The sequence below is a fragment of the Oncorhynchus gorbuscha genome, linkage group LG20 (assembly GCF_021184085.1).
Source record: "Oncorhynchus gorbuscha isolate QuinsamMale2020 ecotype Even-year linkage group LG20, OgorEven_v1.0, whole genome shotgun sequence".
In the NCBI taxonomy this organism is placed as follows: Eukaryota; Metazoa; Chordata; class Actinopteri; order Salmoniformes; family Salmonidae; genus Oncorhynchus; species Oncorhynchus gorbuscha.
The window spans coordinates 829,705-856,405 of NC_060192.1; the positions used below are offsets into that span (position 1 = coordinate 829,705).

The window sequence follows — 26,701 nt, forward strand, 5'->3', positions numbered from 1 at the left end:
TCTGATGCTAATAATCCACATTTTCTGCTTAAAAAGATCTTGCACTGCTACCCTTATCACTCATTATTCTTAGAGGAGGTCAGAACAAGCTGTAATGGAACTTGAATTTATCCTCTCCATAAGTGGAAATATATCCTGGTGCATGAAGGCTACACCTATAGATGGGAACCTGAAACTAGTCCTTCTGGAAGTTCACCGAATATGATGTTTTCGAATGTCGAGGTCGCTAACCCTCCCTCACTGATGTGGTTATCTCCAAGTTATCTGGAGCACACAACCACATCCTGGACAATGCTCAGATCCGAAAGGGGATGATGAATGGCCTGAAGGAGAGAAGCCTAGAGACCCAGGAAGAAACTGACCAAGTTGTGTACAATGCGTCTATTTGCTTAGAAAATACATGATTTAAATCATATAGGCTGTTTTTAGCCTTCAGACTTTATATAACCATATGAACAAATACAATAATCAGCCCATATGAACAAATGTATATAGGCTATAATATTCTGCCCAAATTAACGAATGTATTTACAATATTTACTGATTTAATAAAAAGCAGTAAACAGACATTGTTTCACATTGTTTAATAACAGACTCGTGGACACAATCACGCAATAGTAAACATAAATAACATTGTTTCACGTTATTTAATAATAACAGACGAATAAACACAATCATGCAGCTTTCCTCGCGCTTCACAGCTTCCCCGGGAAACTCGACGTAATTGTAGCCTCGCGGGGCGGACGAAATAGGACTGGAGGAAGAAGTTCGCTTCTGCTGCAGTGTTCGTGATCAAATAAAACGCGTTGCGACGGTGCTTCGTAATATAGGACTGCTCAGGTACTTCGTTCAACCGTCAAGGGAGTGGTGTGGAATCAACAGCCAGAGTATAGCGCTCTAGTGACGGACGGGGGGACTCGACTTCAAACGTTTTCCCGGGACTCGAATCTATCCAGGGTTACCAATTGAGTCACGGTAACTCGCTCTTGAACCGAGAGACCAACGGTATCTCATTTATATCGTATGGAGTTCAGGCGAGGAGCAACCCACTAACCATGCTGCACTCATAAGCTTTTGGTGCCGTCTTTGTTTGCAGAGGAAAGTCTGCCGCTCACTTTCCTTTTTCCAGCGGAGGCGAGATTCGTATTTTATTTTTTTGGCAGCCTTTCTTCTGCCTCTCTCCTTCCTTTCCCCCGACCGGCTCGCTCCCGTCGCCAACCAACTGACTGGAAGAAGGAAGCACCTTTGTTTTTACGGAGTATATACTTGCCTGCTCGATCAGCACCATGAATTCGGATATAAATGTGTACCTCGGCCGGGATAAAACGGGCATCATGCGGAAGAGAGCCCTGCTTCTCCGGAAAGGGTGTAGTTTTGAGATTAGTTCGAGGTAGGTGATGCATGGGGTAATGGGGCTCCCTTTTGGGTATACTCTCGCCACTAACCGCAATCCGAAACAGGGATTTAATTGCCCTCCTGTAAACATTTGAAACAGCACATGGTAGGTTTATGTTGTCATACACAAGCACAGGTAACGGTCCTTCTGTAGCTCAGTTGGTAGAGCATGGCGCTTGTATCGCCAGGGTAGTGGGTTCGATCCCCGGGACCACCCATACGTAGAATGTATGCACACATGACTGTAAGTCGCTTTGGATAAAAGCGTCTGCTAAATGGCATATATTATTATTATATATTATAACGTGTCACTTGATATCTACCGACCCCTATGTCTCCGTGGATTGCAGTTGTTGCGTTAATTGGCAGCTGACCCGGTCACCCGTGAACATATTTGCTCCCCTAAAACTCGAGGGATTAACTATGATATCAACACAGCATATTAGGCTACAGTCAATTCAGTGTTTCATGGTGCTTCAGTAAACTGCAGACCATAGGCCCATGTGTGCGCTTTTTTTTGTGAATTTATGTGTGGCATCACGGATGTTCCTTGTGTTTAGCGGGGCATGCTGTGTTATACCCGGTCATTGAGAGGAACACATTGATTTTGTGCTCTTATTTTCAATCGACTTATTGAAATTGTGTCTCCACAGCCGTGCGTCCACGTTCGGACCGTTACGCATGTGTGCCTGCCGATCCTGATGGACAAAATCACTCAATACCTGGTGCATGTTTATCAATATTGCAGCAAATTAGGTTTAAAATATTACATATTAGCCTACAGCCGTGTGACTCTCTACTTGGGAGTGTTTTTCCGCTCGTCAAACGTTGAGAGAATGTTCTCTTCTCTTCGCTTGTACCAGACTGATGGCTAAATAATGTTACCGACAGTATGCCATGCTCAGTAGTCCTATGGTACATAGTGGTCCTTCTGTAGCTCAGTTGGTAGAGCATGGCGCTTGTAACGCCAGGGTAGTGGGTTCGATACCCGGGACCACCCATACTTAGAATGTATGCACACATGACTGTAAGTCGCTTTGGATAAAAGCTTCTGCTAAATGGCATCTATTTTTTTTTATTATTATTATTATTTAATTTTTTTTTTTTTTTTACTTGTGCCTATATTGGGCATAAATACACACAGCTGGTATTCGCCCCAAGTTATGGAGAGGATTTCTGGTCATATTTATAGCCAACACTCATGTTCACTTGTTATCAAGCTCACTTCCCGACGTCGTCGCTTGATGGCACCCATAACTCCCTCACTCACTGTCAGCCATGGCATTGATTATAAATCTGTCATGTACATTTGATTACAGGGCCATTTGATCCGTCCCCCACACAGTAGACAGTAGACTACCACAGTAGACTACTACCTAGCCGAAGATAATCAGGTTTTGGAGGTGTACTGTATGTTACTCATAAGCGATTAGCTGACAGACTTGATATGGTATTTTGCCGTGGCGATTGAAGCATGTAAATCTTGGTGGGGCAAACTCAAAAACCTTTTTTAGATGCTTGCCAGCAAAGCCACTACACAACACAACACTAAACAATACATACATTGGACTACATTAATTGGACATTAATTGGTGACAAACAGTGCCCACAACAGCAGTACCAACACTTTTCCACTGTTACACCTGACTATCAGCGGAGCCTGGTCTGGCAGCGAAACAGTTAATTCATCCTCATTTACTGCCTTTTGAAAAAACACAGCTGATATGGCTGACTTGCTTAAACTAATGTGGTTTCCACTGACAATTGAGATGTACAAACTATGGCATAAGGGGAGGACGAGCGGATGAGAGGCAATCCGTAATTTCGATTAAAACATTAGTGAGCGAGCTAGGACAGACGTAGTCAATATAACTATTTCAGTCAGAACCGTAGGATAAAAAATGTGCCATATAAGCAGACAATGAAAGCTCTTACAATATTCAATGATTACATTTCTCTAAAACAGGCTATAGGCTACATGTGCACCACCAAGTCAGAACCGTAGGATAAATAAATGTGCCATATAAGCAGACAATGAAAGCTCTTACAATATTCAATGATTACATTTCTCTAAAACAGGCTATAGGCTACATGTGCACCACCAAGTCAGAACCGTAGGATAAATAAATGTCCCATATAAGCAGACAATGAAAGCTCTTACAATATTCAATGATTACATTTCTCTAAAACAGGCTATAGGCTACATGTGCACCACCAAGTCAGAACCGTAGGATAAATAAATGTCCCATATAAGCAGACAATGAAAGCTCTTACAATATTCAATGATTACATTTCTCTAAAACAGGCTATAGGCTACATGTGCACCACCAAGTCAGAACCGTAGGATAAATAAAGGTGCCATATAAGCAGACAATGAAAGCTCTTACAATATTCAATGATTACATTTCTCTAAAACAGGCTATAGGCTACATGTGCACCAGCAAGTCAGAACAGTAGGCTAAGTTATGAGGGGGAAAGGGACTAAATTATTAGGGCGAGGCACATGGGTTACTAACAGCTTACTACACAACATACACTTGGTATTACTTTCTTAGCTACAGTATACATATCTCCCTGGCCTATTACATAATTTATGCAGCAGAACACAATACTTTTTTTGACTCACCTTGTTGTGCTGTGTTTACTTGAACAGGAAGGTGGCGTGACGGTTCCTCTTTTGGTCAAATTTTGTCATCAAACTTTGTCATTAAGTCTGTCATTCTCTGGATTTATGAAGCTTTCAAGACAACTGTGAACTCGGAAAAAAACAGGATCGGAGGTCTAGAAAGAGGCCAGAGTACCCAACTTGAAATTCTGAGTTGGATGACAATGTATTTTCCAGGTCAGAGCTAATTTTTTTCAGTTCCTAGTTTTCTTGAACTCTGAGAGTTCCCAGTTCAGAGTTCCCAGTCTTTTGAAAGCGGCAGAAGTCATACTGGATTGACAGCATGCCCAATATTAAATGTTTATCCTTTTAAGCTTGAACGGAGACCCTTAATAAACTCAGGCTTGGACCACACATCCACTCCACTGAATAGCAGGCTAGTGATTTATTTGCAATGCTTGCCACTGCATTCCTTCCAAACTACCCATTGTTGAATTTGCAATTTCCAACTTGTAATGCTTATGTCCAATGGCCGATGAGCACCGATAAGTTTTATCTATAATTTATCTTCATAATTTCTCTTTATATGACAATGTTTGAAAAGGATTTGCCAGGAGATTGTCGACTTTGATTCATGATGATGACTGCTAGCTTGCTTGCTAAAAATCAGTCCAATCAAAGCAACTGTAGATATAATGTGATTAGACATCATTTTATCTGTGGCCAATGACCTTGAGCCTTCTTGGATGGGCACTTCTAATGTAACTCTATGGCAGCACCCAAGGGGCCTGAATTTTTTGAGCTCTCCCCGTAGATGTTGTGGTGATGTGGTGTCCCCAATCACAGCACCGCTAGAGAACATTACCAACCCCTACTTTCTGCTGGCTGCCCTACCTCCACAGAAAGCACTGAGCTAGGCTGAAACACCTGCATTTTGGAGCTGCCTTACTCAAGAAAGCAAAAAAGAGACCACTTAAAGATGATTTTTTTTTTACATTGTTTGCAACCTGATATGTGACACGTATTTATACCAAAATAACATGCAAAAGAGGCAAACAAATATGTAAAAAATCTTTGCCACTGGCCTTTTGTAGGGCCTAATTTATTTATTATTTATTTATGCTGTCCTGTCATTGGCATTTTGTCTTGAAGAGAGAGACACCAACACATATGTTAAAAATCTATGTTGAGTAGCCTCATCTGTGATGTAGTGTCATGGATAGGCTAAGGCTATATCTTAATGTTCTAGTTGTAGATCTCATCTGTGATGTAGTGTCATGGATAGGCTAAGGCTATATCTTAATGTTCTAGTTGTATATCTCATCTGTGATGTATTGTCATGGATAGACTAAGGCTATATCTTAATGTTCTAGTTGTATATCTCATCTGTGATGTAGTGTCATGGATAGGCTAAGGCTATATCTTAATGTTCTAGTTGTAGATCTCATCTGTGATGTAGTGTCATGGATAGGCTAAGGCTATATCTTAATGTTCTAGTTGTATATCTCATCTGTGATGTATTGTCATGGATAGGCTAAGGCTATATCTTAATGTTCTAGTTATATATCTTTATGTTTCCCACTGCACTGTTTTCTGACTAATTCGTTCAGATTTTCTCACGCCACAGTCCTAGATATATATATATTTATATTTTTATACATCAAAACTCCTTTTGTGTATTCTTGTTTTTGGCTGTGTGAGTCATGTTTTTCACCACATAAGGGCCCCAGGTTCTCTCTTGATTGATTGTCTTTAATTCACTCAAGTCTGTGACCATTTCACAGGACTCTCCATTATGTGGCACCAAGTTGCGAGCACACACTATATGAACAAGTTCAACGAGTGTACACACACACACACACGCACGCACGCACGCACGCACACACACACACACACACACACACACACACACACACACACACACACACACACACACACACACACACACACACACACACACACACACACACACACACACACACACACACACACACACACTATCTCCCTCTCTCTTTCTCTATGAATACAAGTAATAAGTCAACCCATATGAAGAATGCCAACTCCAAGTGTAATCTAAAGTAAGTGCTTTGCAGAGAGCTGTGCCCATTGCTATATTTTGAAATAGAGACCATCCAGGCAATTTGTAGAGTTGTTTGGAAACAATAGGTTCATCAGAAACATTGGAAACTGCTCTTTTCGATGGGGTATAGCAATCAAAATGTCTGGCGTGCATGGATGGACCTCTGTAGGATGATATGGACGAAGTGCTATTTGGTAAGTTCTGTTCCCTTCTTTGTCATCAGTCTCTTTATTCTTAATTTGACAATTGATAATGTCACGCATCAGACTATTGTCAATTTTATTTTGTCTTTAGGCCACATCTATTATTACTATATGTGTGAAATTAGTTTCAATATACACTGAGTATACCAAACATTAGGAACACCTTCCTAATTTTGAATTGCACCCCCTTTTGCCCTCAGAACAGCCTCAATTCGTTGGGGCATGGACTCTACAAGGTGTCAAAAGCGCTCCACGGGGATGCTGGCCCATGTTCACTCCAATGCTTCCCACAGTTGTCCTTTGGGTGGCGGACCATTCTTGATACACACAGGAAACCGATGAGAGTGAAAAACCCAGCAGCGTTGCAGTTCTTGATACTAACCAGTGCGTCTTGCACCTATTACCACGCCCCGTTCAAAGGCACTTACATTTTTTGTCTTGCCCATTCACCCTCTGAAGGGCACACACACTGTACACAATGCATGCCTCAATTGTCTCAAGGCTTAAAAATCATTCTTTAACCTGTCTCCTCCCCTTCATCTACATGTCTCCTCCCCTTCATCTACATGTCTCCTCCCCTTCATCTACAGTGATTGAATTGGATTTAACCTTTACGGGATCGGTGTCCCTTACATTCAGTAACCTTGCTCTGATTTGTCATACTGAAGAGTTCCAGAGATAAAATGTAGCATAGTTTTGTTTGATAAAATAATTGTTTATATTAAAATGTAGGAACTGGGTTCTAAAAATGTGATCCCCTGTTGTTTCTGGCCCAACACCCATCCCGGTTAGTGTCTTTCCTGTAGGGATGCTCATTTTTCATCATGTATGACCTTCCTGGGAGTGTGTAAACTTACATTTTTTATTACCATACCATTTTTGTATGTCCTCTATGTACTTGGAAATGTATCAACTGACCAATTCGGCACATTTGGACATACTTGATACAACATTTTCTGATGTATTGCAATGCTTCTCTGGATCAAACTTTGCACATATACTGCTGCCACCTAGTGGACAAAATATAAATTTCGCCTAAACTGCAATATTATAGTATGGCCTTTCTCTCGCATTTCAAAGATGGGAGAAAAAAAAACAAGAAAGAAAACATGTTTTTTTGTTTGTATTATCTTTTACCAAATCTAACGTGTTATATTCTCCGACATTAATTTCACATTTCCACAAACTTCAAAGTGCTTCCTTTGAAATGGTATCAAGAATATGCATATCCTTGCTTCAGGTCCTGATCTACAGGCAGTTAGATTTGGGTATGTCATTTTAGGTGAAAATTAAAAAAAAGGGTCCGATCCTTAAGAGATTTTAACAAGTGACATCAATAAGGGATCATAGCTTTCACCTGGATTCACCTGGTCTATCTATGTCATGGAAATATCAGGTGTTCTTAATGATTTGTGCACTCGGGGTAGCTGAGGTGTAGTTTGGACGGGCCAGCTGTGCTGGCAGAAAATACACTTTTTTAATGAATTATTTTAACACCAAAAACAAGCTGTTAGCACAGGCTCTTAACACAGCGAGGGAAGCTGGATATGATTTTCCTCAACCAGACATACATTAACCAGACATTCAATCAATAACTGGCTTTCTTGATTTCTATTGTATTCTCTCGGGAATGCAATCTGGTTTCCGCTCAGGTTATGAATGTGTCACTGCAACCTTAAAGATCCTCAATGATGTCACCATTGCCCTTGATTCTAAGCAAAATTGTGCTACTATTTTTATTGACTTGGCCAATGCTTTAGATACGGTAGACCATTCCATTCTTGTGGGCCGGCTAAGGAGTATTGGTGTCTCTGAGGGGTCTTTGACCTGGTTTGCGAACTACCTCTCTCAAAGAGTGCAGTGTATAAAGTCAGAAAATCTGTCTCAGCCACTGCCTGTCACCAAGGGAGTACCCCAAGGCTCAATCCTAGGCCCCACGCTCTTCTCAATTTACATCAACAACATAGCTCAGGCAGTAGGAAGCTCTCTCATCCATTTACATACAGATGATACAGTCTTATACTCAGTTGGCCCCTCTCAGATTTTGTGTTAAACGCTCTACAACAAAGCTTTCTTAGTTTCGAACAAGCTTTCTCTACCCTTAACCTTGTTCTCAACACCTCCAAAACAAAGGTCATCTGGTTTGGTAAGAAGATTGCCCCTCTTCCCACAGGTTTTATTACTACCTCTGAGGGTTTAGAGCTTGAGGTAGTCACCTCATACAAGTACTTGGGAGTATGGCTAGACGGTGTACTGTCCTTTTCTCAGCACATATCAAAGCTGCAGGCTAAAGTTAAATCTAGACTTGGTTTCCTCTATCATTATTGCTCCTCTTTCACCCCAGCTGCCAAACTAACCATGATTTAGATGACCATCCTACCCATGCTAGATTATGGAGACATAATTTATAGATCGGCAGGTAATGGTGCTCTCGAGCAGCTAGATGTTCTTTACCATTTGGCCATCAGATTTTCCACCAATGCTCCTGATAGGACACACTATATACTCCTCTGTAAAGTGGTAATCTCTGTATACTGGTTGCAAGACCCACTGGTTGATGCTTATTTATAAAACCCTCTTAGGCCTCACTCTCCCCTATCTGAGATATCTACTGCAGCCCTCATCCTCCACATACAACACCTGTCCTGCCAGTCACATTCTGTTAAATGTCCCCAAAGCACACACATCCCTGGGTCGCTCCTCCTTTCAGTTACGATGCAGCTAGCGACTGGAACGAGCTGCAACAAACACTCAAACTGGACAGTTTTATCCCAATCTCTTCATTCAAAGACTGGACCCTCTTACTGACAGTTGTGGCTGCTTTGTGTGATGTGTTGTTGTCTCTACCATCTTTGCACTTCTTGCTGTTTATCTGTGCCCAATATTGTTTGTATCATGTTTTCTGCTGCTACCATGCTGTTATTTTGTTGTGTTGCTACCATGCTGTGTTGTCATGTGTTGCTGCCTTGCTATGCTGTTGTCTTAGGTTTCTCTTCATGTAGTGTTGTCTTTCTCTTGTTGTGATGTGTGTTTTGTCCTATATTTATATATATTTTTTATCCCCTCAGGAGGCCTTTTGCGTTTTGGTAGGCCATCATTGTAAATAAGAATTTGTTATTAACTGACGTGCCTCGTTAAATAAAGGTTAAATAAAATAAATAAAGAGTGTGTGTGTGTGTGTGTGTGTGCGCGCAGGCTGAGTATGTGTGTGTGTATGTCTGTGACCTGTGTGGCCCCTGCGCTGTGTGCTGTGACACTAATAGAGGGACCGATAGACTGGACTGCTCCCCCCGCGGAATGACCAGAAGCCCCTGACATCACATTTCTGACCCATCATCACAGCCCTGGGAGAGGGAGAGCAGTCACACACACACACACACACACACACACACACACACACACACACACACACACACACACACACACACACACACACACACACACACACACACACACACACACACACACACACACACACACACACACACACACACACACACACACACACACACACACACACACACACAAAAATGCACCTTGACAGTCTTTTGTTGTATTCTTAAGTGAACCACCCGTAACATGAAATATAAACTAAATGATTATTAGAACGTACCACCTAATTGCTTATTACTACATTGTGAATATGTTGCATGACAACATCAACACCTTGGTGTCATCATATCCTGTTCATTAAAAAACATGAGCTGGCGCACGCCCAGAAAAAATTGTTTGAGTAGAGGTGCTGACTAACAGCGAATAAACTATAAACTATCAAAATAAAGAAAGTCACACACTCTATGTATAAACTCCCAGCAATTTAATGGGTATTTACCAACGTTTCGGGCATCACTGCCTTCCTCAAGATGGATGATATGAATACATAATCAGACCATCAGAACCCTGAGAGGAGAGATAAGCTACAGATTGATGGCCTGGGTGACAGTCTGTTCATGCATAACGTCAACCAATAAAAGCATTTATAAACTGTATGCTTCCAGCACTGAATGCTGATACTGTATCACGGGTATGACAAAACATGTATTTTCACTGCACTAATTACATTGGTAACCAGTTTATTATAGCAATAAGGCCCATCTAGGGTTTGTGGTATATTGGCTATATTCCACGGCTGAGGGCTGGGTCCAGGCACTCGATGCGTCGTGCCTAAGAACAGCCCTTAGCCGTGGTACATTGGCTATATTCCACACACCCCCGTGCCTTATTGCTTAAATACACTGCTCAAAAAAATAAAGGGAACACTAAAATAACACATCCTAGATCTGAATGAATGAAATATTCTTATTAAATACTTTTTTCTTTACATAGTTGAATGTGCTGATAACAAAATCACACACAAATTATCAATGGAAATCAAATTTATCAACCCATGGAGGTCTGAATTTGGAGTCACACTCCAAATTAAAGTGGAAAACCACACTACAGGATGATCCAACTTTGATGTAATGTCCTTAAAACAAGTCAAAATTAGGCTCAGTAGTGTGTGTGGCCTCCACGTGCCTGTATGACTTCCCTACAACGCCTGGGCATGCTCCTGATGAGGTGGCGGATGGTCTCCTGAGGGATCTCCTCCCAGACCTGGACTAAAGCAACTCCTGGACAGTCTGTGGTGGATGGAGCGAGACATGATGTTCCAGATGTGCTCAATTGGATTCAGGTCTGGGAAACAGGCAGGCCAGTCCATAGCATCAATGCCTTCCTCTTGCAGGAACTGCTGACACACTCCAGCCATATAAGGTCTAGCATTGTCTTGCATTAGGAGGAACCCAGGGCCATCCGCACCAGCATATGGTCTCACAAGGGGTCTGAGGATCTCATCTCGGTACCTAATGGCAGTCAGGCTACCTCTGGCGTGCACATGGAGGACTGTGCGGCCCCCCAAAGAAATGCCACCCACACCATGACTCACCCACCGCCAAACCGGTTATGCTGGAATATGTTGCAGGCAGCAGGACGTTCTCCACGGCATCTCCAGACTGTAACGTCTGTCACATGTGCTCAGTGTGAACCTGCTTTCATCTGTGAAGAGCACAGGGCGCCAGTGGCGAATTCAGTGGTGTTCTCTGGCAAATGCCAAACGTCCTGCACGGTGTTGGGCTGTAAGCACAACCCCCACCTGTGGACGTTGGGCCCTCATTACCACCCTCATGGAGTCTGTTTCTGACCGTTTGAGCAGACACATGCACATTTGTGGCCTGCTGGAGGTCATTCTGCAGGGCTCTGGCAGTGCTCCTCCTGCTCCTCCTTGCACAAAGGCTGAGGTAGCGGTCCTGCTGCTGGGTTGTTGCCCTCCTACGGCCTCCTCCAGGTCTCCTGATGTACTGGCCTGTCTCCTGGTAGCGCCTCCATGCTCTGGACACTACGCTGACAGACACAGCAAACCTTCTTGCCACAGCTCGCATTGATGTTTCATCCTGGATGAGCTGCACTACCTGAGCCACTTGTGTGGGTTGTAGACTCCGTCTCATGCTACCACTAGAGTGAAAGCACTGCCAGCATTCAAAAGTGACCAAAACATCAGCCAGGAAGCATAGGAACTGAGAAGTGATCTGTGGTTATCACCTGCAGAACCACTCCTTTATTGGGGGTGTCTTGCTAATTGCCTATAATTTCCACCTGTTGTCTATTCCATTTGCACAACAGCATGTGAAATTTATTGTCAATCAGTGTTGCTTCCTAAGTGGACAGTTTGATTTCACAGAAGTGTGATTGACTTGGAGTTACATTGTGTTTAAGTGTTCCCTTTATTTTTTTGAGCAGTATATATCATGGAGTTACACATTTTTCTGAAAAAAAAAGTTATTAAAAGGACTAACTATTCTCTGCCACCATATTACACTTGCTATAGATATCTTATATACCATACATCCAATGTGTACTACAACTTGCTATTTTCTGTGTTGGCCTATGCAGTTAGTCAGTAGCACTCAGTAATAATTGATTCACATGTCTGGATATTTCCTGGCACTCAGCTGATGAGAAATCTCCTCTTATAATATTCATGTACTATAGTAAGGCCAGCTGTATGCCAGTGCATACCTTTGCCTAAATACCACTCGTGTCGCGTGCAAAATAAATGTACACATACATGGTATTCAATCATTGCACCCACACTTCTCACTCGCGTTAGTGAGCGTCTGCGATGCCGGCCGCTAAAATAGAACTTGGTTCTATTTGTTACGCTTAACACGCTACAAGTCCTGCCTCTCAAATCTCCTCATTGGTTTTTAGGAACATAAACCTACGTGGGTGATGAACTGAGGTTCACACTCCAGTCCAGTCGGTGGTGGTAAATGCACCTTAAAGTTGGTTGCCAGCCTCCATATAAGTCAGAAGAAGAAAAAGAAGCGTGAAGGAAGAAGGAGAAATGACGAGAAACGAATTAGGTTTATCTGTGGATTAATTGTCGGGATTAATTGTCGGAGTAGAGGACCTTGTGCATTTCAGGTTAAAAAACAGGTTAAAAAACAACCCAATGTTTATATCCCAGGACAAATTAGCTAGCAACAGCAAGCTAGCTAGTTAAATAGCCATAAATGTTTAATGCTTTTCGACCTGTCCCTAAATTAATATAATTGGTTCAGAGTTTGTTTTGATATTTTCAACCTGCGTGTCCTGATTGCATCTGGTTTTGGGGGACAAAATCAACATGCGCATGATGGGGTCAGCATGTTATGGATTGCCCACATCTCAGATTTCCACCACATAAACATCAATTTAGTGTATCCTAGGCCATATTCATTAGGGCACACAATGGAAAGCATTTTAAAACGTTTGGTGCCTAATGAACATGATGATTCATTCCCTGGTGCTTATAGGATCCCAGTGTTTTCCTTGTCCCTGTATGGAGTCATACTGGAATACCATCCATGCAATCTCCTTTTGCCATTCTCTGGACAGTGGTGCCCAAGAGATGCCCATCTGACAGGGGCACATATCAGACAGGCCAGGCGTGCCAAGACAGACCTAGCCCTCAGAAGAGGTGCCCACTGCCCAGATGGGCAAGAGGTGTAGTGTTCTGTACGGATCTAGCTTTGTTAGAGAGTATTAGTAGTACAGTACATGGCCAGTATGGAAAATGTTCACGCCAATGTGTGGACAAATGGAAGTGATTAAGCAGTGAAAATATAGTCTTTCATTTTGACCAGTACATCCATGTGGTCAAGGCTACTGAAATGGCCTCTCTCTCTCAATTCAATTTAAGGGCTTTATTGGCATGGTAAAGATATGTTTACATTGCCGAAGAAAGTGAAATAGATAATAAACAGAACTGAAATAAACAACAAAAAATGTACAGTAAACATTACACTCACAAAATGTACCTTGTTTTAAACCACTTTCCTTGTGGTTTAACAAGGTGGTCGCCAACAAAACAAGAAACAACTAAATGAATGTGAAGCTTACTAGGGCTATACAGGCCACTAACAAAGACAACTACCCACAACATAGAAATAAAGAAACTAGAATGCCCACCTTAGTCACACCCTGGCCTAACCAAAATAGAGAATAAAAGCCTCTCTATGGCCAGGGCGTGACAGTACCCCCCCCCAAAGGTGCGGACTCCGGCCGCAAAACCTGACTCTATAGGGGAGGGTCCGGGTGGGCATCTACTTTGGTGGCAGCTCCGGTGTGGGATGCAGACCCAGCTCCACCTCTGTCTCACCCCACTTTGACCATCACTGGAGGCTTCGTCCCATGGGTCATCACTGGAGGCTTCATGCCATGGATCATCACTGGAGGGAGGAGACGTACAGTATAGGCAGCCTAGTGCGTGGAGCTGCCACAGGGCTTACCAGGCTGGGGAGACATACAGGAGGCCTGCTTCTGGGAGCAGGCACAGGAATCACCAGGCTGGGGAGACATACAGGAGGCCTGCTTCTGGGAGCAGGCACAGGACTCACCAGGTTGGGGAGACAGACAGGAGGCCTGGTTCTGGGAGTAGGCACCGGATACTAAAGGACGACCGATTATGATTTTTCAACGGCGATACGGATACCGATTATTGGAGGACCAAAAAACCCGATACCGATTAATCGGTCGATTAAAAAAATCATATTTGTAATAATGACAATTACAACAATACTGAATTAACACTTATTTTAAGTTAATATAATACATCAATAAAATCAATTTAGCCTCAAATAAATAATGAAACATGTTCAATTTGCTTTAAATAATGCAAAAACAAAGTGTTGGAGAAGAACGTAAAAGTGCAATATGTGCTATATAAGAAAGCTAACGTTTCAGTTCCTTGCTCAGAACATGAGAACATATGAAAGCTGGTGGTTCCTTTTAACACGAACTTCAATATTCCCAGGTAAGAAGTTTTAGGTTGTAGTTATTATAGGAATTATAGGACTATTTCCCTCTATACCATTTGTATTTCATTAACCTTTGACTATTAGATGTTCTTATAGGCACTTTAGTATTAACAGTGTAACAGTATAGCCTCCGTCCCTCTCCTCGCTCCTCCCTGGGCTCGAACCAGCAACACGATGACAACAGCCACCACATCGAAGCAGCGTTACCTATGCAGAGCAAGGGAAACAACCACTAGAAGGCTCAGAGCAAGTGAAGTTTGAAATGCTATTAGTTCGCGCTGACTTGCCAGCCATTTCACTTCGGTTACACCAGCCTCATCTCGGGAGTTGATAGGTTTGAAGTCATAAACAGCGCAATGCTTGACGCACAATGAAGAGCTGCTGGCAAAACGCATGAATGTGCTGTTTGAATGAATGTTTACGCGCCTGCTTCTGCCTACCAACGCTCAGTCAGATACTTAGATACTTGTATGCTCAGTCAGATTATATGCAACACAGGACACGCTAGATAATATCTAGTAATATCATCAACCATGTGTAGTTAACTAGTGATTATGATTGATTGTTTTTTATAAGATAAGTTTAATGCTAGCTAGCAACTTACCTTGGCTTACTGCATTCGCGTAACAGGCAGTCTCCTTGTGGAGTGCAACGAGAGAGAGGCAGGTTGTTACTGCGTTGGGCGAGTTAACTGTAAGGTTGCAAGATTGAATCCCCCGAGCTGACAAGGTGAAAATCTGTCTTTCTGCCCCTGAACGAGGCAGTTGACCCACTGTTCCTAGGCCTTCATTGAAAATAAGAATGTCTTCTTAACTGACTTAGTTAAATAAAGTTTAAATAAAGGTGTATTTTTTTTATATAATAATAAAATAAAAACAAATCGTCAAATACCGATTTCCGATTGTTATGAAAACTTGAAATCGGCCTTAATTAATCGGTCGACCTCTACCGGATACAATGGGCCATGGAGGCACACTGGAGGTCTCAAGCGTAGAGCCTGCACAACCCATCCTGGCTGGATGGTTACCTGCGCAGAAGAGATGCACTGAAGGCTAGGCGCGCTGAGCCGGCACCATCCGTCCTGGCTGGATGCCCACTCTAGCCTGTCCAAGGCGGGGAGCTGGAATGTAGCGCACCGGGCTGTGAACGTGCACTGGAGGCACTGTGCGCTCCACCGCATAACACGGTGCCTGACCAGTACCATGCTCCTTACGGTAAGCACCAGGAGTTGGCTCAGGTCTGAATCCTGACTCTGCCACACTCCCCGTGTTCTCCCCCCCAATTTTTTTGGAGTGGCCTCCCGGTCTTTCGTGCCAGCCGTGACCCTGTGTAATCCTGGGCACTTTACCTCGCTGTCTCCGCCTTCCACGCTGCTTCCACCTGCTCCCACGGCAGGCGATCCTTTCCCGCCAGGATCTCCTCCCACGTCCAGGATCCTTTCCCATTCAGGATGTCCTCCCATGTCCATTCCTCCAGAAAACCCTGCTCCTCCCGGTCACGATCGTCATATGGAATGACCGGACCAAGGTGCAGCGCGATGAGCGTACATTTTCCTTTATTTAGAAATGTCGCCAACAAAACAAGAAACAACAAAATGAATGTGAAGCTTACTAGGGCTATACAGGCCACTAACAAAGACAACTACCCACAACTAAGGTGGAAAAACAGGCTGCCTAAGTATGATTCCCAATCAGAGACAACAATAGACAGCTGTCCCTGATTGAGAACCATACCCGGCCAAATCATAGAAACAGAAAACATAGAAATAAAGAAACTAGAATGCCCACCCTAGTCACACCTAGTCACACCCTAGCCTAACCAAAATAGAGAATATAAAAGCCTCTCTATGGCCAGGGCGTGACATTCACTGGTTTCCCTTTTCTTGTGGCAACAGGTCACACATCTTGCGGATGTGATTGCACACTGTGGTATTTCACCCAATAGATATCGAAATCATTGTGGGCTGTGTAATCTGAGAGAAGTATGTGTCTCTAATATGGTCATACATTTGGCATGTTAAAAAGTGCACCTCATTTTGTTGGCAGTGTGCACATAGCCTGTCTTCTCTTGAGAGCCATCTTTTTTTTCTCATGGTTTGGTTGGGACTAATTATGTTGCTGTCCTGGGGCTCTGCGGGGTCTGTTTGTGTTTATAAACAGAGCCCCAGGACCAGCTTGCTTAGGGGGCTCTTCTCCAGGTTAATTTCTCTGTAGGTGATGGCTTTTTTATGGAAGGTTTGGGAATCTTTTCCTTCCTTTTAGGGGATTGACTCATTTGTGGATTTTGATAATTAGTGGGTATCGTCCTAATTTTGCTCTGCATGCATTTTTTGGTGTCTTTGCTGTTTTACGTTACACACTGAGGATTTTTTTGCAAAATTCTGCATGCAGAGTCTCAACTTGGTGTTTTTCCCATTTTGTGAATTCTTGGTTGGTGAGCTGACCTCAGACCTCACAACCATAAAGGGCTATAGGTTCTATAACTGATTCAAGTCTTTTTTGCCAGGTCCTAATTGGTATGTCGAATTACATAACCTTTTGATGGCATAGAAGGCCCTTTTTGCCTCTCTCAGTTCATTCACAGCTTTGTGGAAATTACCTGTGGCGCTGATGTTTAGGCTGAAGTTTGTCTATTATTTGCGTGCTCTAGGGCGTCTAGATGGATTTTGTATTTGTGGTCCTGGCAACTGGACCTTTTTTAAAACACCATTATTTTTGTCTTACTGAGATTTTCTGTCAGGGCCCAGGTCTGACAGAATCTGTGCATAGGATCTAGGTGCTGCTGTAGGTCCTCCTTGGTTAGGCACAGAAGCACCAGATAATCAGCAAACGGTAGACATTTGACTTCAGATTCTAGTAGGGTGAGGACGGGTGCTGCAGACTGTTCTAGTGCCCTTGTTGATATATATGTTGAAGAGAGTGTTGAAGAGGGTGTCTCTCTCTCTCTTCCCTGCTCGTACAATATCCTCAGAGAAAGGTTTAATTCAAGTGTATCTACTTTGATACATAATTTATATCTATATAAATCTCTCTTGCTGCCAACAGTGTTATGTAACAAACTAGAGTACAGTACAGAATAATCCCCTCTCATTTGTGCCAGCATGTTGGTTTGAGAGCAGAACAGAACAGTCAGAAGACTGGATCCAGATGGGGGTGAATCATATGATCATCCTAAATTGGAAATATTAGCGAGAAACCCATGCTAAGAATGTTGAAGAAAAGAGGCAGGATTTCTGAGGTAGCGCATGAAAGCAGCTTAAGTGACCCTGCCAGTAAGAGCGTCTCTGATTGGCTGGGCCTGTGGGGTCTTGTCTGTGAGCCTATTGTGACCTCCGATGGGAGGAGGTGTGATGTGGAAACTCTCTGACTCACAGCCTGCCATTGTGTTTATAGTAGAGCTCTAGTGTGAAACTGTCTGCATCATATAATAGATGGAGAGAAAGGGGAAGTGACCTCACACTGAGTGTGTGTGTGTGTGTGTGTGTGTGTGTGTGTGTGTGTGTGTGTGTGTGTGTGTGTGTGTGTGTGTGTGTGTGTGTGTGTGTGTGTGTGTGTGTGTGTGTGTGTGTGTGTGTGTGTGTGTGTGTGTGTGTGTGTGCGTGTGCTGTGTTTGTGCGTGTGCGTGTGTGAGAGAGAGCGTGATAACGTGTGTGTGGTTTATTGAGTGTGTGTAATGTATTCTGTACATCCCAATGCTACACATATGCTCCACAGATACCGATGTACAGAATAAATACATACACTGTATGCTATTTCAGCAAATAGATTATATCCATCACTAGATTTGACAGCTCTGTGGCACATGTTTGTGAAAGTGGTTTGAGTTAGTTTCGTGTTTGTACGATCTTTGATGTTGTGTACTGTAACTGAAATCACTCATGTGGTGTGTCACACTTGCATGCATGCTTTTTTTGTGTGTTAGTGGGTGTATCTTTTAGAGGTCAACCCATTTATCGGAAGGGCCGATTTCAAGTTTTCATAACAATCGGTAATCGGCATTTTTGGACACCGATTGTGGCCGATTACATTGCACTCCACGAGGAGCCTGTGTGGCAGGCTGACTACCTGTTACGCGAGTGCAGCAAGGAGCCAAGGTAAGTTTCTAGCTAGCATTAAACGTATCTTATAAAAAACAATCAATCTTAACATAATCACTAGTTAACTACACATCACACAACCAAATTGAACATGTTTCATTATTTATTTGAGATTAAATTGATTTTGTTGTATTTTATTAAGTTAAAATAAGTGTTCATTCAGTATTGTTGTAATTGCCATTATTACAAATGTCACGCCCTGATCTTAGATATCTCTGTTTTTCTATATATTTTGGTTAGGTCAGGGTGTGACTAGGGTGGGTACTCCAGTTATTTGTATGTCTAGGGTTTTTTGTATGTCTATGTTGGCCTGATATGGTTCCCAATCAGAGACAGCTGTTTATCATTGTCTCTGATTGGGGATCATATTTAGGTAGCCATTTTCCTCATTTGTTTTGTGGGATCTTGTCTATGTATAGTTGCCTTAGTGCACATCAGTAGCGGCACGTTTCGTTTGGTTGTTGTTTTGTTCAGTGAGTTTCGATTTATTACAGTTATGTGGAACTCTATTCACGCTGCGCCTTGGTCCGATCATTATGACGAGAAAGTGACAACATATATATATATATATATAAAATTGGGTGATTAATCGGTATCCGATTTTTTTTGGTCCTCCAATAATCGGTATCGGTGTTAAAATCATAATCGGTCGACCTCTAGAATCTTTAGCCTTTGACCTTTCTCTGTCCATTTCTGCCATGAGAGCAGAGTGTGGTCTTCATGGCTGGTTGTTATATATACATGATTCTGGTTGTTTCTACAATTCCACCAGGGCAGGCCTTTACAGTATAGAGCACGTGTCCCAAATGGCATCCTATTTCCTATTGAGTGCATATAGGGAATAGGATGCCATATGGAACACAGACGTAGTCAGCCCCAAAGAGGGCTCAGTGAGCTCGGATAAACACTGGACCATAATCACTGCCATATGTGTCTTCAGCAGAGCAGAGCCCACCACACAATACAGCCCACCAATCTCATTTAGTCAAGAAAAATAAGACTAAATAGGGATGGAGAAAAATACAAAAAAGCCCTCTCTTGATTACAGCTTTCCGTATGTCTGGATCCGTTTATGGTTGTAGTTTATATCTACATATTACAGAAACCTTGCGTGTGGGTGTGTGCATGCATGTGTGTATGTGAGTGCGTTAGTGTGTATTATAGCTAACGTGTGTGTACACACTGCATGCATGTATGTGTGCACTAGAGTGTTTGTGTGTGTCGTGCAGCACACTGCTCTGCTTCAGGAAGTTTCACTCTGGAAAAGCGTTTCCCGTTATAACGTGCTGGAAATGGCCCAGTGTGCGTGGGTGAAAGGAGTTGTATTTTCACAGGGCCTCGGTTGAGACTCAAGGGGGTTTGAGCACAGCCACAAGCCACGTGACGAAAGGAGGGAAGATGGCTGGTTGTGTGTTTTTGACTGTTCTTGCTCTGTGAGGTGATGTAAGGAGTATGTGTTTGTGTGTGTGGGTGTTTGTGCGTGCATGCCATATATATGTACTAAATGAGAAAATAGATCACTTGGCTGAATGACAGACAGATTAAAAGCCATTGTCAAGATGATGATATTGACTTGCCTCAATCTTCATTACTCATGGTAATTCACACATGAATATACAGGTAACTGCCTAAACAAAGCGAGCTGTATGGGGCCACAAGCAAACAAGAAAATGCTGACGCGGAGCTCCTAATGGCCGGTGATTTTAATGCAGGAAAACTGAAATCCATATGACCTCATCATGTCACCTGTGCAACTAGAGGGATACAAACTCGAGATCACCTCCACATAAACGCATACAAAGCCCTCCCCCACCTTCCATTTGGTAAATTGGACCATAACTCGCTTTGCTTACAAGCAAAAACTCAAACGTGAAGTACCAGTGACGTGTTCAATATGGAAGTGGTTCGAGGAAGCGGATGCTAAATTATAGGACTGTTTCGCTAGCACAGACTGGAATATGTTCCGTGATTCATCTGATGGCATTGAGGAGTTTACCACATCTGTCACTGGCTTCATTAAATATATAAATATAATAAATATATGCCATTTAGCGGACGCTTTTATCCAAAGCGACTTACAGTCATGTGTGCATACATTCTACGTATGGGTGGTCCCGGGAATCGAACCCACTACCCTGGCGTTACAAGCGCCATGCTCTACCAGCTGAGCTACAGAAGGACCACTAATAAGTGCATCAATGACATTGTCCCCACAGTGATCATACGTACATATCCTAACCAGAAGCTATGGATTACAGGCAACATCCGCGTTGAGCTAGGCTAGAGCTGCCGCTTTCAAGGATCAGGACACTAATCCGGCGCTTTTAACAAATTCTGCTTTGCCAACCGACAAACCATCAAACAGGCAAAGCATCAATAAGATTGAATCCTACTACACCAGCTCTGACGCTCGTAGGATGTGGCAGAGCTGGCAGACTATCAAGGATTACAAAGGGAAACCTAGCTGAGAGCTGCGAAGTGAGCCTACTTGATGAGCTAAATTCCTTCTATACTCGTTTTGAGGCAAGCAACACTGAACCATGCATGAGACCAGCTGTTCCAGATGACTGTATGATCACGCTTTCCATAGCTGATGTGAGTAAGACCTTTAATCAGCTTAATGTTCACAAGGCCGCAGAGCCAGACGGAATACCAGGACGCATATACAGAGCTTGCGCTGACCAGCTGCAAAGTGTCTTCACTGACATTTTCAACCTCTCTCTGACCCAGTCTGTGATACTTACATGTTTTGAAGCAAACCACCATATTCCCTGTGCCTTAGAACACCAAGGTAACCTGTCTAAATGACTATCGCTCCATAGCACTCATATCTGTAGCCATGAAAATCCTTTGAAAGGTTGGTCATGGCTCACATCAATACCATCAATACCATCAACACAGAAACCCTGGACCCAGTCCAATTCGCATACCACCCCAACAGATCCACCAGATCCAAAGATGAGCTTTGGTTGTCCCTAACAACAACAACAAAATCTTGGTTGACCAAAAGTTGTCTGTTCTTTCGACTGATCGATTGGTCAAAATGTTTAAACATTTTCCCTATATAGACACACCATATGTGTTTTAATAAAATCAACTAAAAGCATTGAGCTTGTCTGATGCTTTAAGCTTACTGTTTGATGAAATAACACAGAAACGACTCAAGAGGGAGCCAGAGATCTAGATAACCATTACTCTCCTGAAATTGCCGGTAATAGGCTACATGAGGAGTTGGCAACATTTCACATCTGGAACGCCAATTTATCTTACCATTTCCAACGATCTGCGTATAATAACGTCTTCATATCTCAAACTTATTTTCATGTGGTTAATCAAAATCCTATCCAAATAAAATACAAATATATATACACCTGAAAAGTAACTTCTATTGCCATTGCCAGCTATGTAAAAATAGCCAACATGAAGTCAACAAATACAAATATTTCAGCCTGCAGGTAGAAAATATCCGGATAAAAAAAATTCTATACTGTAAATCACATTGGCTATGCATGGCCTGTCTGCAACGAGCTTGAAACATTGTAACAACTATTAACTTGGGCCCTGACCGAAGCTTGCGCAAGCAAAAATTTTGGGCCCTCAGAGTTTCCTGCGCCAGTGAGCTCGGGACAGACACAGCTGTAGGCTATTTGCACAAGGGATAAGAAGCAGTGCTTGACTTGGGCAGAAGCTCACTGGAGCGGAGTACCGGCACCTCCAATTTTATACTGCTTGAGATCCTGTACGTCTTAAAGAATATTAGCTCAAAAGTATTGTGGAGCTCCTGCACCTAAATATAAACAGTACCAGCATCCAAAATGAATACCAGAACCTATTTCGGTACAGGTCAAGCACGGATAAGAAATAATCAGGTCGGCCTATTTTATGACTTTTACACTGGATAAATGCATATAATGAGTGGTTTTCAAAGAGAGAGAGCTGGAAAGATTTTTCAAATACATTGAGGAACAATTGTCATTACCAACGCATGTAAAAACAGACTTCATTTGCTTGCTGTTTGAGGTGAAAATAACATTACACAGACCAGGTAGCCTATAGGCCTATATACAGTTGAAGTCGGAAGTTTATATACACCTTAGTCAAACTACATTGAAACTCAGTTTTTCACAATTCCTGACATGTAATCCTAGTAAAAATTCCCTGTCTTAGGTTAGTTAGGATAACCACTTTATTTTAAGAATGTGAAATGTCAGAATTATAGTAGAGAGAATGATTTATTTCAGCTTATATTTCTTTCATCACATTCCCAGTGGTCAGAAGTTTACATACACTCAATTAGTATTTGGTAGCATTGCCTTTAAATTGTTTAACTTGGGTCAAACGTTTCAGGAAGCCTTCCACAAGCTTCCCACAATAATTTTTTGTTGTTGTAAAGTCTACACCTGTTGTAGTACGCATTTCACTGCATTTCACTGTAAAGTCTACACCTGTTGTATTCAGCATTTCACTGTAAAGTCTACACCTGTTGTAGTCAGAATTTCACTGTAAAGTCTACACCTGTTGGTTAAGGGCTTGTAAGTCAGCATTTCACTGTAAAGTCTACACCTGTTGTAGTCAGAATTTCACTGTAAAGTCTACACCTGTTGGTTAAGGGCTTGTAAGTCAGCATTTCACTGTAAAGTCTACACCTGTTGTAGTCAGAATTTCACTGTAAAGTCTACACCTGTTGGTTAAGGGCTTGTAAGTCAGCATTTCACTGTAAAGTCTACACCTGTTGTAGTAAGCATTTCACTGTAAAGTCTACACCTGTTGGGAATGGGCTTGTAAGTCAGCATTTCACTGTAAAGTCTACACCTGTTGGTTAAGGGCTTGTAAGTCAGCATTTCACTGTAAAGTCTACACCTGTTGGGAATGGGCTTGTAAGTCAGCATTTCACTATAAAGTCTACACCTGTTGGTTAAGGGCTTGTAAGTCAGCATTTCACTGTAAAGTCTACACCTGTTGGTTAAGGGCTTGTAAGTCAGCATTTCACTGTAAAGTCTACACCTGTTGTAGTAAGCATTTCACTGTAAAGTCTACACCTGTTGGGAATGGGCTTGTAAGTCAGCATTTCACTGTAAAGTCTACACCTGTTGGTTAAGGGCTTGTAAGTCAGCATTTCACTGTAAAGTCTACACCTGTTGGTTAAGGGCTTGTAAGTCAGCATTTCACTGTAAAGTCTACACCTGTTGGGAATGGGCTTGTAAGTCAGCATTTCACTGTAAAGTCTACACCTGTTGGTTAAGGGCTTGTAAGTCAGCATTTCACTGTAAAGTCTACACCTGTTGGGAATGGGCTTGTAAGTCAGCATTTCACTGTAAAGTCTACACCTGTTGGGAATGGGCTTGTAAGTCAGCATTTCACTGTAAAGTCTACACCTGTTGGTTAAGGGCTTGTAAGTCAGCATTTCACTGTAAAGTCTACACCTGTTGGGAATGTGCTTGTAAGTACGCATTTCACTGTAAAGTCTACACCTGTTGGTTAAGGGCTTGTAAGTCAGCATTTCACTGTAAAGTCTACACCTGTTGTAGTCAGCATTTCACTGTAAAGTCTACACCTGTTGGTTAAGGGCTTGTAAGTCAGCATTTCACTGTAAAGTCTACACCTGTTGTAGTAAGCATTTCACTGTAAAGTCTACACCTGTTGGTTAAGGGCTTGTAAGTCACCATTTCACTGTAAAGTCTACACCTGTTGGTTAAGGGCTTGTAAGTCACCATTTCACTGTAAAGTCTACACCTGTTGTAGTAAGCATTTCACTGTAAAGTCTACACCTGTTGGTTAAGGGCTTGTAAGTCACCATTTCACTGTAAAGTCTACACCTGTTGGTTAAGGGCTTGTAAGTCACCATTGCACTGTAAAGTCTACACCTGTTGGTTAAGGGCTTGTAAGTCACCATTTCACTGTAAAGTCTACACCTGTTGGTTAAGGGCTTGTAAGTCACCATTTCACTGTAAAGTCTACACCTGTTGGTTAAGGGCTTGTAAGTCACCATTGCACTGTAAAGTCTACACCTGTTGGGAATGTGCTTGTAAGTACGCATTTCACTGTAAAGTCTACACCTGTTGGTTAAGGGCTTGTAAGTCAGCATTTCACTGTAAAGTCTACACCTGTTGTAGTCAGCATTTCACTGTAAAGTCTACACCTGTTGGTTAAGGGCTTGTAAGTCAGCATTTCACTGTAAAGTCTACACCTGTTGTAGTAAGCATTTCACTGTAAAGTCTACACCTGTTGGTTAAGGGCTTGTAAGTCACCATTTCACTGTAAAGTCTACACCTGTTGGTTAAGGGCTTGTAAGTCACCATTTCACTGTAAAGTCTACACCTGTTGTAGTAAGCATTTCACTGTAAAGTCTACACCTGTTGGTTAAGGGCTTGTAAGTCACCATTTCACTGTAAAGTCTACACCTGTTGGTTAAGGGCTTGTAAGTCACCATTGCACTGTAAAGTCTACACCTGTTGGTTAAGGGCTTGTAAGTCACCATTTCACTGTAAAGTCTACACCTGTTGGTTAAGGGCTTGTAAGTCACCATTTCACTGTAAAGTCTACACCTGTTGGTTAAGGGCTTGTAAGTCACCATTGCACTGTAAAGTCTACACCTGTTGGTTAAGGGCTTGTAAGTCACCATTTCACTGTAAAGTCTACACCTGTTGGTTAAGAGCTTGTAAGTCAGCATTTCACTGTAAAGTCTACACCTGTTGGTTAAGAGCTTGTAAGTCAGCATTTCACTGTAAAGTCTACACCTGTTGTATTTGGCGCATGTGACCAATAACATTTGATTTGATTTGTCCAATAAGAAACACTCATATCTGCTTTCTGTAGAAAAACGTTTTAAAATGTTTTACGTTGCAATGAACCCATCTCCCTTGTTGTATTCCCCTCCTCCCGACTACCTTACAGCAGTGCCCTCCCCTCCTCCCAACTACCTTACAGCAGTGCCCTCCCCTCCTCCCAACTACCTTACAGCAGTGCCCTCCCCTCCTCCCAACTACCTTACAGCAGTGCCCCCCCCTCCTCCCAACTACCTTACAGCAGTGCCCTCCCCTCCTCCCAACAACCTTACAGCAGTGCCCCTCCCCTCCTCCCGACTACCTTACAGCAGTGCCCCCCCCTCCTCCCAACTACCTTACAGCAGTGCCCTCCCCTCCTCCCAACAACCTTACAGCAGTGCCCTCCCCTCCTCCCAACTACCTTACAGCAGTGCCCTCCCCTCCTCCCACACTCTAGAAGGCCTTGGTCCACAGGGAGGGAGTGAGGGGTACTGCTTCTCTCCAATGAAGGGTTAAGTTAGACGAATTGGCCTTGTGGTTTCCAGGGAAGCCTGCCTTCTTCTTGGTTAGAGAGCAAGATGGTGCAAAAGAAAGAGAGAGAGAGAGACGAGGGGAAGAGAGGGTGAGAGAGAAAATAGAACCACTAGGGAGGGATATATTTTCATAACATTTGGGAGGAGGTTGTAAAGTTGTAGGTCCATCTAAAGTGGTGAGTTGTGAACATTCTTGCAATAACTGTGCAAAGGAAACTGCCCTAAGCCTCCCACTCGATCATACTGCACACTAGGAGTAGTGTTCACTAGAAAGGAATTGCTAATAAGAAAATAACAGAAATAGAAAGAAGTCATAGTCAGTAGTCATAGAGTGCTTTTTAGGCCCTAGAATATCTTACCAATCTACAGGCAGCTGCCAATAGTGGACGGCTTAGCAGAAATATCCATACCAATCATACCAAGCCCCTCTGACAGACCTGCCTCCCTGGTGTTCTTACCTACAGCTTACCAACAGGTGTGTAATGATGGCAGATGCCCCCTAGGTGTGCTCCTGCTGCCAGACATGTTACACACACACACACACACACACACACACACACACACACACACACACACACACACACACACACACACACACACACACACACACACACACACACACACACACACACACACACACACACACACACACACACACACACACACACACACACACACACACTATT

General features: G+C 42.8%; 1 protein-coding gene across 1 annotated transcript in view; it reads left to right on the plus strand.

Moving 5' to 3' along the window:
* The first annotated feature begins 748 nt into the window (after window positions 1–748).
* The window catches only part of LOC124006819 (GTPase-activating Rap/Ran-GAP domain-like protein 3), a 159,970-nt gene continuing 134,017 nt past the window's right edge, over window positions 749–26,701 (plus strand). Inside the window, 1 exon segment of the mRNA XM_046316997.1 lies at window positions 749–1,390. Within this exon segment, the coding sequence (XP_046172953.1) occupies window positions 1,287–1,390 (104 nt within the window). The 5' untranslated portion in view covers window positions 749–1,286.